Raw genomic sequence first — 12,500 nt, 5'->3', positions numbered from 1 at the left:
ATGATATTCATCTATGTGACGACACTGATCATGTTAAGGATTTCTCACAATAATTATCAGCAATGACTTAAAAAAGGTGGGAAACAGATTATTATGCTATTTTTAGAACAGGCCTGAGGGCGCCTCATATGGTCCTTGCGGGCTAACTGGTGCCCGAGGGCACTGTGTTGGTGACCCCTGGTCTAGGGCATATGAATGATTTACACAAATTTTTTTTTTATTACATGTTTAGTTTTTGTGCATGCTCAGATGCAAATAAATTGTTACACATAAGACCCTTGCGGCCACAAGAAGCCACTCCCAATTAACTGCCATAAAAACACTTTACAATAATGTTTTTTTTTTACTTTTTTTTTTATAAACCATTTACCCCACTTGTGCTCTGTACATACATATTTAATATTAGTTGATTTTCATTTGCTTTAAATGCTTAAAATTATTGTTTTGGTGTCAAAGTTAGTATTTTTTTCCCCCTAAAACAATTTTTTTTTTCTGATATAATAGATGCAGAGTTGATTTTTTTTAAGTGGAATAACTAGAATCTAGGGCACATGTGTCAAACTCAAGGCCCTGGCCCGCGACACGTTTTGATCTGGCCCACGAATCAATTCGGCCGATTTGAATAAATTATGATTCAAATCATAATTGATTCAAATTCAAAACATTTTTTTTTTCATGGAGCATGTGCCATATCCGCACGTCGCATACGCTCCCAACTGTTAGGAAACCTATGTGGCTTACAGCTAGGAATGTCTCCTGAAAGTTCTACAGCTCAGGATTTTAAGCCATGTATTGATGAACCTGCATCTAAGAAGAGCCAGTTTTCTGAGGGCTGTAAATAGGCCAATATATGTGGCTAAATAGCATGCTAATATTGATGATTGATTGTGTCAAGTGTCATGGCCAGCAGCAACCAAGACATTTCCTGGGGGGTACAGAGATCCCTTGTGATCCCTGATAATCTAGGTTACATATGTAACCTACATTCTCTCTCTCTCTCTCTCTCTCTCTCTCTCTCTCTCTCTCTCAACTCAGTCGTGCTCTGGAATGGTGCAAAATATGATAATAGTGGGAAACAGGTGAGTGTGTTGTTTTGGCGCTGACCTGCTATAATCACTACACTACCATTCAAAAACTGTGAAAACAGCAATAGTCAAACACTTTAGGTGACACGTTAATCTGCAGTGACAATCCGCGAGTCGCGGCCGATAATCAGTGTGCATTAATCAATACAATCGGCCATATAAAACACGCAATCTTTCTCCTTATCAATCTTCCCGTTTTCGGTTTTGTGCCCCCGAGAGCTTTCTTTTCTGCCTCTCCAACTTTAGGTCCCTGTCATCAGATGACAACACGATTCAAATGAAAGCTCTCGCGCTCCAGCGCGTGCTCGAGGGGGCGCGCACTGGAGCGCATAGTGTGGGGAGGAGGAGGCGAAGGAGCGGGGGGCGCCTTATCACTGACGTGCCTCTGTTATTGATCATATCATTTACACAAACACTGTTAAATACAGAAAAATGCCGACTCCAAATAATTTTCCCCCGATCGCTTTGGCACCCCTCTAGTGCGGCGCCCCTATGCGCCGCATATAGTGCATACCCACTTTTTGCGCCACTGGGGCAGGGCATAAGATTAGATTCATAATTATTTAATTTTGTTCAATTTATTGTTTGTTTCAATTATTTGAGTGGCTTGTTGACATAGTGGCGGTTTGTTCTTACAAGTACATTTTTGAGAATGCAAAAGTTAGGGGGGCAGCTGGGGGGGGGGCAAGGCTCTTCAGTGGGGGGGCCGCTGACCCCCTTTGCCCCCCTGTAGAACCGCCCCTGTCCGTGTGTCAGCGAGCGGGTGAGCGAGTTAACGAGCGATCAACAGCTGAGTTTTTTCCCCTTTTGTAAAACTGGTGAAAACCGGTCAAGGTACAATCATGTGGACTCGCTATTACCCTGATGTAGACCGATGTAGACCTATGTGTGAATGACACAGATGGACATGCATCATCACCAATCGCCAGCAGCACTACTGCCCACAACAGCAACAGGAAAATAAAAAATAAATAATACATTTTGTATGTAGTTTCAATTATCTATATTTTAAGTGTTACATATTCTTAGTAATGGCATAATTTTATAAATAAAGGTTAATTTTTTAGCAAGATATTTGGCAGTAGCCCCACTAACATTAGCGAAAGCTAGTGGTCATCCGTCCCTCAGTCCAGTTGTTAAGCATCTGGCTGCTAGCAAGTTATGTTGTTTTGTTAATTTTTCTATTCATCTTAACTATATTAAATGTTGACTTTTTCTTTTATTCTTTTCCCCAGAATGCACCAGAATGCTCCGATTACATATTAAAACACAAAACCCCCAAAAAATTGTGTTTATCAGTTGTTTTAGATTTGTATCAGTTCTGTGAAATTCTCTCGTGCTTTTGGCCAAACAAACAAAGGTGTTTATGGCAAGACTTTAAGGAAGGAGTCGCACTAAAGAAGAGGGGGGGTTTTATTGATCAAGACCAATACTACTTTGTTCAAACATATCAACAAAGCTGGTGCTCACCATTGTTAATGTACTGCTTTATTAAACAGAATATGACACAGTTATAAACAAGTCTTTTTAGGTAAGCTAATAAAAGCCAATATCTCAACAAATTAAAATATGTTTTGATTTGGGTTTTGTTAATACACAACCAGGGCTACTTTTAGAGTCTGCAGCATTCCCACACACAGCTGCATGTCAGTGTTTGGATCACTTACAGGCTGAGGCACACTATGCTGGCGGGGCAAGTCCTCACAAGTATAGCCGTAAAAAACTTCTGTGTGTTTTCTAGGTTTTTTCTTTTTTGTCTTATTCATACTTCTTCCTCAATTTAAACAAACTATCTTAAATCTGCCAAACTCTACCTGTAACTGTTTTAATTAGGCTTTATTGTACTTTCACCCATTTAATTTTAATTGCTGCCACTCTTCACTGTGTAAATGTTTCAATTGTTTTTTTCTCTTCTCCTGTTGTTGTTTTGATGTTTTTGCATTGAATATTGTTTATGTATTGTTGTTTTTCCTTTGAATTTGTTTTGAACTCGACGTCATTGTAAACGAGGGTCACCCCTCAATTGGTCTCTCGAGGATAAATAAAAGTTAAATGAAAAAAATGAAAGTGGTGCCAATCATTCCTTTGTTAGGTTTAAAGTGGGAAGGGCTGATCAAAGAATTCAACAGAAGTGGTGATGTAACAACAAGCGCCAGCACCTCAGTTCTCTATATAAATCCAGCGCACTTTGGGTACGTACATCAGAACTCCGCACAACATCAGTTGACTTCTTCCAGCCTGTCACTCACTGTCAGCTTCAGCACACGTAAGTATTTGAGAATTTATTATTATTATTTATTCACATTTATCTCTAGACAATGTATTTTTATTCTTCAGATTCTATTCCATTACATTTTTTTTTGTTTTTGAAAAGATCGAATAAATACGAGAATTTAGCAATATCTAACTAACGCGTAAATGTTAAAAAACCATCTAGATGTTGGATAACAATCTTTGTTTTATTTTTACTACATATTAGAGACCAAGGATTTTACTGAACATATTTTGGATGAAGACTTTCTTTTTATAAATAAAAAAATACTATGTACAAGTCTTTTATTATAATTTTAAGGAGAAAATGTATCAAATCAGACAATTAACAAAATATGAACAAATCAGTCTGCAATAACCTTCAGAATATTGTTTGGAATGAGGATGGGAATTTTTGTTGTTGATACTTTAGAAGTAAAAAATTTAGTTTATCGTTCAGAGTATTGAAACAAACTAATGTTGAGATAACGGCCGTTAAAAAATGGTTCTTCAGGAGACGAAAGAAATAAATACCTAAATGTACATTTTGGACGTTTAATTTATACTAATATGAAAGAAGACAAGTTTTTGGAAGCAAAAAAGATTTTAATAATTTTTTTTTATTTTGCCTGCTGTGCCTTGCCTTGAAAGTCATGCATCTTACTGTGTTTATTCTGTTCACTTATGCTCTTCTTTGTTGTATGCAGTTGCCCACAATGGCCGCCTCCATCACCCACCTTGATGTGTCCATTAACAAAACTCAGGAGCAAGAGCTCAAAAAGGATGGTTTTATGAGACTCGATGTCAATCTGAACGCAGGGACAAAAGGAAATCAAATCTTTCTTTGGTACAAGAAAACAGGCTCCCAGGCCATCACTAGGCTTCAAGTCACATTCAACGATGAGATGGCCGTAGGCCTGATCAATGCAGGTTACACCAAGATCGATAAGGATCTCAATGTAGGAGCAGGCGGCGATTCCATCTACATGTGGTACTTCAGCGGGTCCACAGAGTACGATACTCCTATAGTGGAGATAAATGCCACAACCAAGGCAGAAGATGAACCCCCGATGATGGCTGCCGGCTGGGAGAGACTGGCCTGTGATCTAAACCGCAACGCTAGAGGGGATTGGATCTACATGTGGGTGAAGAGAGCGCAGCAAACCTACATCTGTGAGGTCACCGCCACTACTGCCTACATTTTAGATGGTGACCAATTCCAGGCCGGTTACATCCGTGTGGATGAAGATACAAATAGGGAAGCAGGAGGAGCGTTTGTCTTCATCTGGTACCGCCAGACCACTGACCCCAAGCGTGCGCTCACTGACCTGCAAGTCTCCACCAATCAACAAGAGTATCAGCAATATCAGCAGCAGCGCTACACATGTGTGAGTGTGAACCTAAACGAGGGCACAGTAGGTGACCCAGTGTACATGTGGTTCAAGAAACAGGGAAGCAACAATCCCATCAAGGCCATCTTGCTGCTTCTCCAAAATGCTATATCAGCTTTTGAAAAGGCTGGTGTCACGGTTATCACTAAAAATCTCAACTCAGGCAATAATGGCCGCACTGAGAACATCTGTGTTAATCAGTGAAAGTTTAAGAATCCATCACCCTAATTCCAACAAGCCCCATTCACACGGCATCAGTTTTACCTGGTGAGGTCTTGTCATAAAATACAGAGGTCGTCTGTGTTATCAACCCCAGGTAATACTCATACTGTGCAAAAAGGCCAAATATACTCAAGTTGTTGTAATGATTTTGGTGATGGTTTATTGAACCTATATTCTCTTTTTCTTCAATATATATAAAACAATTTGATTTTTTTCTTTACAGTTATATTACTGGCCATTTCAGGAATTATCAATATGGGTTATATATGGGTAATATGGGTTCATTGTGTTTAACAATCAGTGAAATTAAAATCAAACCAAAGTCGTATTGATAATATAATGATGTTAACGACTAATTAAATATTGGAGCTCTGTATCTTATTCTACAAACTTTCTGCTTTTCAATTAATCAATAAAGACAAATATGAGTGAGAAATGTGTTCGCTTCATACTTTAAATTATAGAAACTTCACTTTGAGTGTTTTCATGTGTGTTCATAATTTGTAAATGCTAAAAAATAAGCATAAGTCAATCTTGTGCATTAAGTGTGTAATAAATGTAACCAAATAAAATGAATGCTGAATGCTGAAAATGCTAAATGGATAGCTGAGTATGAACACTTGTAAAAACAAAAAAAAAGGTCTTATTAGTATGGAATGAGTTGAAAAGTGGAATACACAACGTAAGCTATTATAACATTTAGAAGTTTGAATAGAGTTTATGGCTGAAATGATATAAACATTAAGTTAAAAGACATGAAAAAAACTTTAAAACTATGAAATAGTTCTTTAATGGACTTGGAGCTGAACTAGATTGATGGCTTGAAATTATATGAATCAGCTAAAGTAGTATGAAGATGTAAAAAAATTAAATAAGAAAAAGTGAGAAAAAGCCAAGTCGTAAGTGTGTTTTAAATCTAATTGTTAGAACTATAATTCTGATCACTGACTGACAGAGACAGGCGGCCATGTTGGCTCTTCAGTGATGCTCTGTCACCGTTGTTACCACAGTAACTGCATGTTGCTACGGCAGCTCTTGGCCTGGTCTCCATGGTGATGTTTTGCAGAGATTGAATGACGCTTGACAGTCAGCTGTGCAGAGAGCAGCAACACGTCTGTTTTTAACTAAAGATAGGATCCGTTTTAATGCAGTTATAAAACACATTTTATTACACGGATTAATACATATTAAAAATGCCAAAAAAATATATATATAGGCCTACATACTGTATATGAAAATGAAGTGTCTTCAGTCCATAAGAAGTTTCTCAAAAATCGTTTACATTGCCCTCCTTCCCTAAAAGGTGGAGTCAGTGATTCTGGAGATCACTTGTTGTCAAAATCACTTTTTGCAAAATCAGTGAATATTTCATCACAATCCACTACCTGTCCACAAGGTGTTTGTGTTAATCTGGTGTTAATACACAGACTAGACTGGATATACGTGATGTGATTCGTAAAAGAAACATCTTTAGCTTTATTATTAAAACTAAATTTGTCCTCAACTATAGCTCTTAATTTCTCCATAAAGTGAAGCCCAAAATACCATTCCTGGGGGCAAATACACATCTTATTTGTGGGGTTGTATGTAATTCCCTAATGTTAGTAACTGGTACCCTACATTCAGAGGGATTGATGTTGCTCCACACCTGACCTGAGGAATGTGACAGTAAACTGCGTCATCACCTCAACATGTGTTAGAGCATAGCGCCCTCTCCTGGTCTCTATATGCAATTACAACTGCTGGACAAAATTCCTACAGGGTGGATTTTTTTTGCCAATTTTATTTTAAAAAGGGTCACTATGCAGTTTCAGAGGAAGGGTATTTATTTACATTCACAGAGCCTACAGTTAGTTTACAAACATATTAACTCTAAATGTTATTCTTAGTATTGAATAATTCTAATATCATAAAAAATATATATATTTTGAGTAAAGTTTGTTTATTCAGTTAAGAGAATATATCTTGTCCTGTAATTGGACTGTTGGCCTGGTTTTCCATCTTATATAGAGCTGAACATCGCCCCAAACATTCTGCTATAGGCCTACACACAATAAAAAAAGAATATTCAACATCAAGTCTAAACCGTTCTTATGTCTTTTTTGCTGGATATACGCAATATACTTTTTATTTAAAGAAATCCCTTTAACTTTATTATTAAAACAACATTTTCCCCCATCTATAGCCACATTTTATGCCACTTAATTTCTCCATAAAGTCCCAAAAGTGAAGCCCAAAAGACCCTTCCTGGGGGCAAATACACATCTTATATGTGATTACCTAATGTATTTAATCAAGCATTTATTCGTGGTGAAGGAATGTGCCACTATTATATCCACCGTTAAGCCACGATTACTTAGTAACCTACATTTATAGAGAGATTCATGTTGCTCCACACCTGACCTGAGGAATGTGACAGTAAACTGCGTCATCACCTCAACATGTGTTGAAGCATAGCGCCCTCTTCTGGTCTTTATGTGCAATTACAACTGCTGGACAAAATCCTATAGGATGGATTTTTCCTTAATTTAATTTAAATACGTATTCATTATATCAGACTGTCATTATTTTCTTTTCCAGGCAACAATGTCATTTGATTTGTGATAACAGATAGTGAGTGTGAAAGCATTCTGGTCAGTCCCTACTGTGTTATATGGTGAATATTAAATAAAAAGGGATAAAATATATTGAGAGTACTCACTACGTTTTGGCCTGCCTTGCCTGTACCAGTAGTTCCAGCTATGTGCCTCATTCACTCTGTGTTGAGAAACTGCAGCACAATCTGGAAAAGATTACCAAAGTGAAACAACTGTAAAAATGAAATGAACTAGGGAAATGTGTCAACGTTTGATTCAGCATTTTCAATATATATACTTACCGGATGACGTGGATTTTCTGCTTTCAGTTTCTCGGCCATTGGTCAGACATACAAGAGTGTGGGCTGCCGTGTGAATAAATATGGCATGTTATTCATTTAATTTTCATTTAACCTTTATGATATTAAAAAATGAATAAAACAACATAATTATTTCAATAACAACCTACCTTGATGTAAAGTGTTTTCCACGTTGCCTGTTCAAATTAAATAAAAAATACAAATAAAACGAATAAAAATATTTAAAAAAATATATACAAAAGAATACGGCTGCAAGTTCCTCCAATTCCTGCATTAAACATCGATTCAAATACAAACATCAATGATGCTAGGGAGAAATTAATAGTGCAAATGTTTTCAATTATATCTTATAACCTGTGAACAGTAAGCAATAGTTGGTTACCCCACAAAGCCAGGTCGCAGCTCCAGCAATCTCCTCGATATGTCCGAGTCAGGTGAATTTTCTTTCCGCCATTGTGGGTCAAAACCACTGGCTCTGTGTGTATTCGATTTGGGAAGATGAATAAATAATTATGTTTAAATCGTGTAAAAGTCGGATTCCTGTCAATATGCGACTAATAACACTGCAGCTCGTTTCCCTGCCCACTGTCAACGGCCCCTTCTGTTACCTTGAGAATGAATAACAATACAATATTATAGATATATAGATAGATAGATAGATAATTTTTATTACAGACTCTAAGTCCAGATACAAAAGAACATAAAACAATACAAACAGCGACGACAACAACAACAACAACAACATACAAGGTTGTCTAGCAACCCCCCATTAAAAGACACTTATACCAGTGTTTCCAGAGCAGTGATGTGTAACGTGTGGCACTAAATGCAATGTTCGTCAGTTCCAAAACAATCAGATTTTCTGAGTTATTCAAACGGCAGATGAACTTAAACATGATTTTTATTCCGAATCTCGTTGGCACCATGAATTATCACTTTTGTTGGGCTATGCGTCGGGGCGAACAAGTTAAGTTAGTAAATTCAGTCAATTGCAAATTACAATATGTCTTTTCGCATATCCCAGCTCAAGTTTTACACTTCAAATGGGGTCCTCACACAGGGTCAGCCATAGTACAGCGCCCCTAGAGCAGTTTGGGGTTAAGTGTCTTGCTCAAGGACACAATGGTAGAGATAGTGGGGCACTGTAGATAATAGCATCCACCACCAGTTTTACTACTAACACCCTCCAATCTGGTTCCGGGGAACCAACCAGAGACCTCATGGCCACTGGTCAGACCCCTTTCCTAGGCCGTCCTACCACCACAGCCAATGCCCCTAAACTGTGATATTATATGATTCAACAGCATGTCCTTAGCTATAATTGCTTAATAAACTGCATAGAATGATCAACTGTCCTCGTGAACTGATTAAAAACTGATTATACGAGCCATTCCTGCAACACTGAAAACAATTACACAGACCGGACGTAACGTTATTTTAGGCAACCCCCTCTTTAAGAAATGTAAAAATAGACTATATTCACCTGTTGAAGTCTCAAGGCACCACCTCTCGCCGACGTATTTGGATTGGAGGAAATGTCATTGAGAAAATCATGGAGAAAGTCGAAGTTTACATTTTCTTCCTCTGCTTCCAGTCTGGGATGTGAACCAAAAGTCAGACACCGCAACAGCGCCACGATGGACAACTATAGTCATTGCACGTTAATAAGAAAATATGGTGAAGACATACTGGGAAGCTTTTATAGTGTTAGTTTTGCCGTGTGTTTTGTTTTAACTAATTTAAGCTAGCTCATTTATTTCACAATTTGTAGGCCAACAGCTCATATTGCTATCATCACTGTATATGGCAAATTAGCAGTATTGCCGCCACTTTAACACACTGCAACTTCAGATAGCGAAAAAATATAAATACAATATATCTGGTTTTGGGGTCTAAATTATCACTTAATCACTCAAATTTAGCTAACAGAAAGTTTTGTCACTTTGGGATCGTCCCGAAAAGAGCGATTTTCCGTAGTAGCTCCCTCGCGTAGGTAGACGGGAATGGAAGGCGGGTCTAACTCCTGATTGGTTAACTAGGCCAACTCATACGTTATCTGACTCTTTGATTGACAGGTGATTTAACCAATCACACCATATTATTCAGATTTTTCTCATTATATATGTATTTTATCCGTTTATTTTCAATCAATACATTCGATAGTTTTTGTAATTAAAGTCGGATATTCTCAAGAAACAAACAAAACAAACACTTGTTTTACCCTAAAGTAACATGAAATAATAATATAATAGGACAAGTTCGAATACAACACATTTTATTTAATACATCCTCAAGCAATGGACCCAGGACTAACCCCCCCCCCCCCCTTTTTTTTTGACAGTATTGTTTGTATATGTGTATTGTTATTTTTGTGGCATTGGTCTTGTTGAAAAATAAGGAAAACCAATAAATATATTAATTTAAAAAAAGTCACTGGCATTTTGTCCAAATTCAAACATTTCACCACTAAAACTGAAACAAGTTTAAACGTCCGCCTAGTGTTGAGATTTTGGAAAACAGTTTTTCTGTATTCAAATCAAATCAAATCAAATCAAATCAAATCAAATCAAATCAAATCAAATCAAATCAAATCAAATCAGTTTTATTTGTATAGCCCAATATCACAATAGACATTTGCCTCAGGGGGCTTCACATTCCATACAGTATGACACCCTCTGCCCCTCATCTATCTATCTATCTTTCTATCCATCCATCCATCCATCCATCCATCCATCCATCTATCTATCTATCTAATCTGCCCTTAGACCCTTGTGCTACTGTATTCAGGAACCTTCCAGTTAAAATGTCTAAAGTTAAACATAGAACAAACTCGACGACACAGAGAAAGACACATCCAGAATGTATAAACAAATTTATTCCATAAAATATACTTGAAAATATACATGTTTATATCTCTATGTAGCCATGCTGCTGGAGTTAAAATCCACACACACACACACACACGCACACACACACACACGCACACACACACATACACACACACACACACACACACACACACACACACACACACACACACACACACACACACACACACACTGAGAGTCCTAAAAAATAAAAAATAAACAATTGTAATGCTTTGCTGAAATGTATTTTTAATCTTAATATTGGGTCATTATATATAAATCAAATTGAGTTTTGAATTATTGATCCCGAAAGTTCAAATTGTCAATAACTTTCCAACTGCGAGGGAAAGCAAAAGAAAAACAATTCTCAAGCTACAGAGACTCATAAAGAAGTATAAAGAAACGTGTATATTTATTATATACAGTATATATACATGTATGTATATTTTGTAAACAGAATAACAATCTTTATGTTGCAGCATCGAAGCAGTGAGGTTGATTATAACATGACATTTCCTTGTGTATGTGAAGGATATTGCAGCATTTCCAGCAATCATTGAAATAATTTTTTTTTTTTTTAAAGGTACAGTGTGTAATATTGGAATATTGAGTGGCATCTAGTGGTTCGATTCAAGTTTGCAACGATCCCTTGTTAACCCCGCCCGCCCTTGGGAGAATTTACAAAAGCTACGGTGGCCTTCAAGGACAAGAAGGAAGTTACTAAAGATGGCACCACTGCCTCAAGTCTTTCCACAATATCAAGTGATGAGGTGAAGATGTATTTAGTTATTTATTCTATAGTACTTCTTCTTCTTCTTGGTCTTCCAACACGTGCATTTCCCCAGGACGCCCACTATATATAAAAATGTGTAAGGCCTTTAAGTTTGTCCTTTCTGTGCTACTGTAGAAACATGGCGGTGCAACATGGCGGCCTCAGCGTCCCGCTCCTATGTAGATATAAAAGACTCATTCTAAGGTCATAAAAAAATAACTTTCAATAGTATTTTCCTTTTAAACCAAGTCTGTTCTAAAAATAAAATCCCAATAAATTTTACACACTGTGCCTTTAAAACCAGAGCATCTTTAGCTTTGATTCAACATTAGCACAAAACCTGTACATGTGCGTAGTCTGTAATGTCTTTGCTTTGTCATTTTTCCCTTGGTTTTAAGTCAATAACATGCTCATGACTTTTTGCCTCGTCCCTTATCTAAAAAAAATATCACTTTCTTTGCACCATTTATTTACCGTCCATAGTTCCCATCTGATAATTTCCCTTCACGATAAACTTTAAAAACAACCACCACATCAGATTAAATATGACATTTTTCGGGCATTTTTCTCAGCTATTTGTGTATATATTTAAAACCACAGGTCTCTGTAGAAAGAAAAGAAAATATATGTAAAAATCCATAGTTAGTTAGGGGCGCTCCGGTGGCGTAGTGGATAGAGCGTGTACCATATTGGCTCCGGCCTTCGTTGCAGTGGTTGCGGGTTCAAATCTGACCCGTGGACCTTTACTGCAGGTCATCCCCCCCCCCCCTCTCTCTCTCTGCCTCTCTTATTTCAACTCTGTACTGTCTAATAAAGCTTGAAAACGACAAAAAATTATCTTAAAAAAAATTAAAATCCATAGCTATCAGTGAAAAGCAGCATTTCTTCCCTTATAAACATGAGTGTATGTTCTGGAGTGCAGTGTGCAGTGTAAAAGCTATATTTTCACTCAAAAAATATAGATAAATATGATGTTATGCTCCTTTAACCATGGTGCCTACAGCTTGAAGCACGTTA

The 12,500-nt window shown here is 37.3% G+C and overlaps 2 protein-coding genes and 3 long non-coding RNA genes across 7 annotated transcripts in view; 2 read left to right on the top strand and 3 right to left on the bottom strand.

Annotated features, from left to right (window-relative positions):
* LOC307252801 overlaps window positions 1–7,889 on the bottom strand; it is a 55,119-nt gene extending 47,230 nt beyond the window's left edge. Inside the window, exons 1-2 of the long non-coding RNA XR_013844936.1 lie at window positions 7,827–7,889; window positions 7,650–7,730 (exon numbers count right to left, since the gene is read on the bottom strand). This is a non-coding gene — a long non-coding RNA (uncharacterized lncRNA). The remainder of the gene's footprint in view (window positions 1–7,649; window positions 7,731–7,826) is intronic.
* LOC307252802 overlaps window positions 1–12,500 on the top strand; it is a 46,571-nt gene that overhangs the window by 4,107 nt on the left and 29,964 nt on the right. The gene's annotated exons all lie outside the window — the stretch shown is intronic.
* Window positions 3,293–5,309, top strand: LOC307252993 (uncharacterized protein). The gene is made up of 2 exons (XM_080030819.1): window positions 3,293–3,351; window positions 4,043–5,309. Exon 2 carries the CDS (start codon window positions 4,052–4,054, stop codon window positions 4,928–4,930), a length of 879 nt encoding a protein of 292 aa, XP_079886945.1. The 5' UTR covers window positions 3,293–3,351; window positions 4,043–4,051; the 3' UTR covers window positions 4,931–5,309.
* On the bottom strand, window positions 8,002–9,396 carry LOC307252800. The gene is made up of 3 exons (XR_013844935.1): window positions 9,328–9,396; window positions 8,227–8,319; window positions 8,002–8,020 (listed from the first exon to the last, which is right to left on the bottom strand). It is a non-coding gene; the product is annotated as an uncharacterized lncRNA (long non-coding RNA).
* snx21 (sorting nexin family member 21) overlaps window positions 10,700–12,500 on the bottom strand; it is a 13,353-nt gene continuing 11,552 nt past the window's right edge. For all 3 annotated transcript variants that reach the window (XM_080030448.1, XM_080030450.1, XM_080030449.1), the window contains one exon: window positions 10,700–12,500. This exon is cut by the window's right edge and continues 1,121 nt beyond it. The gene's annotated coding sequence lies outside the window, so the exon portion shown is untranslated.

The sequence above is a fragment of the Ammodytes marinus genome (genome assembly GCF_949987685.1).
Source record: "Ammodytes marinus genome assembly, chromosome: 7".
Classification (NCBI taxonomy): Eukaryota; Metazoa; Chordata; class Actinopteri; order Uranoscopiformes; family Ammodytidae; genus Ammodytes; species Ammodytes marinus.
Note: the sequence above shows the minus strand (reverse complement) of the source record. Positions and strands in the feature narration are given on the sequence as shown.

Bases quoted from the DNA above. Each gene is read 5' to 3' on its own strand.
- LOC307252993 (XM_080030819.1), top strand. From the start codon at position 4,052: ATGGCCGCCTCCATCACCCACCTTGATGTGTCCATTAACAAAACTCAG.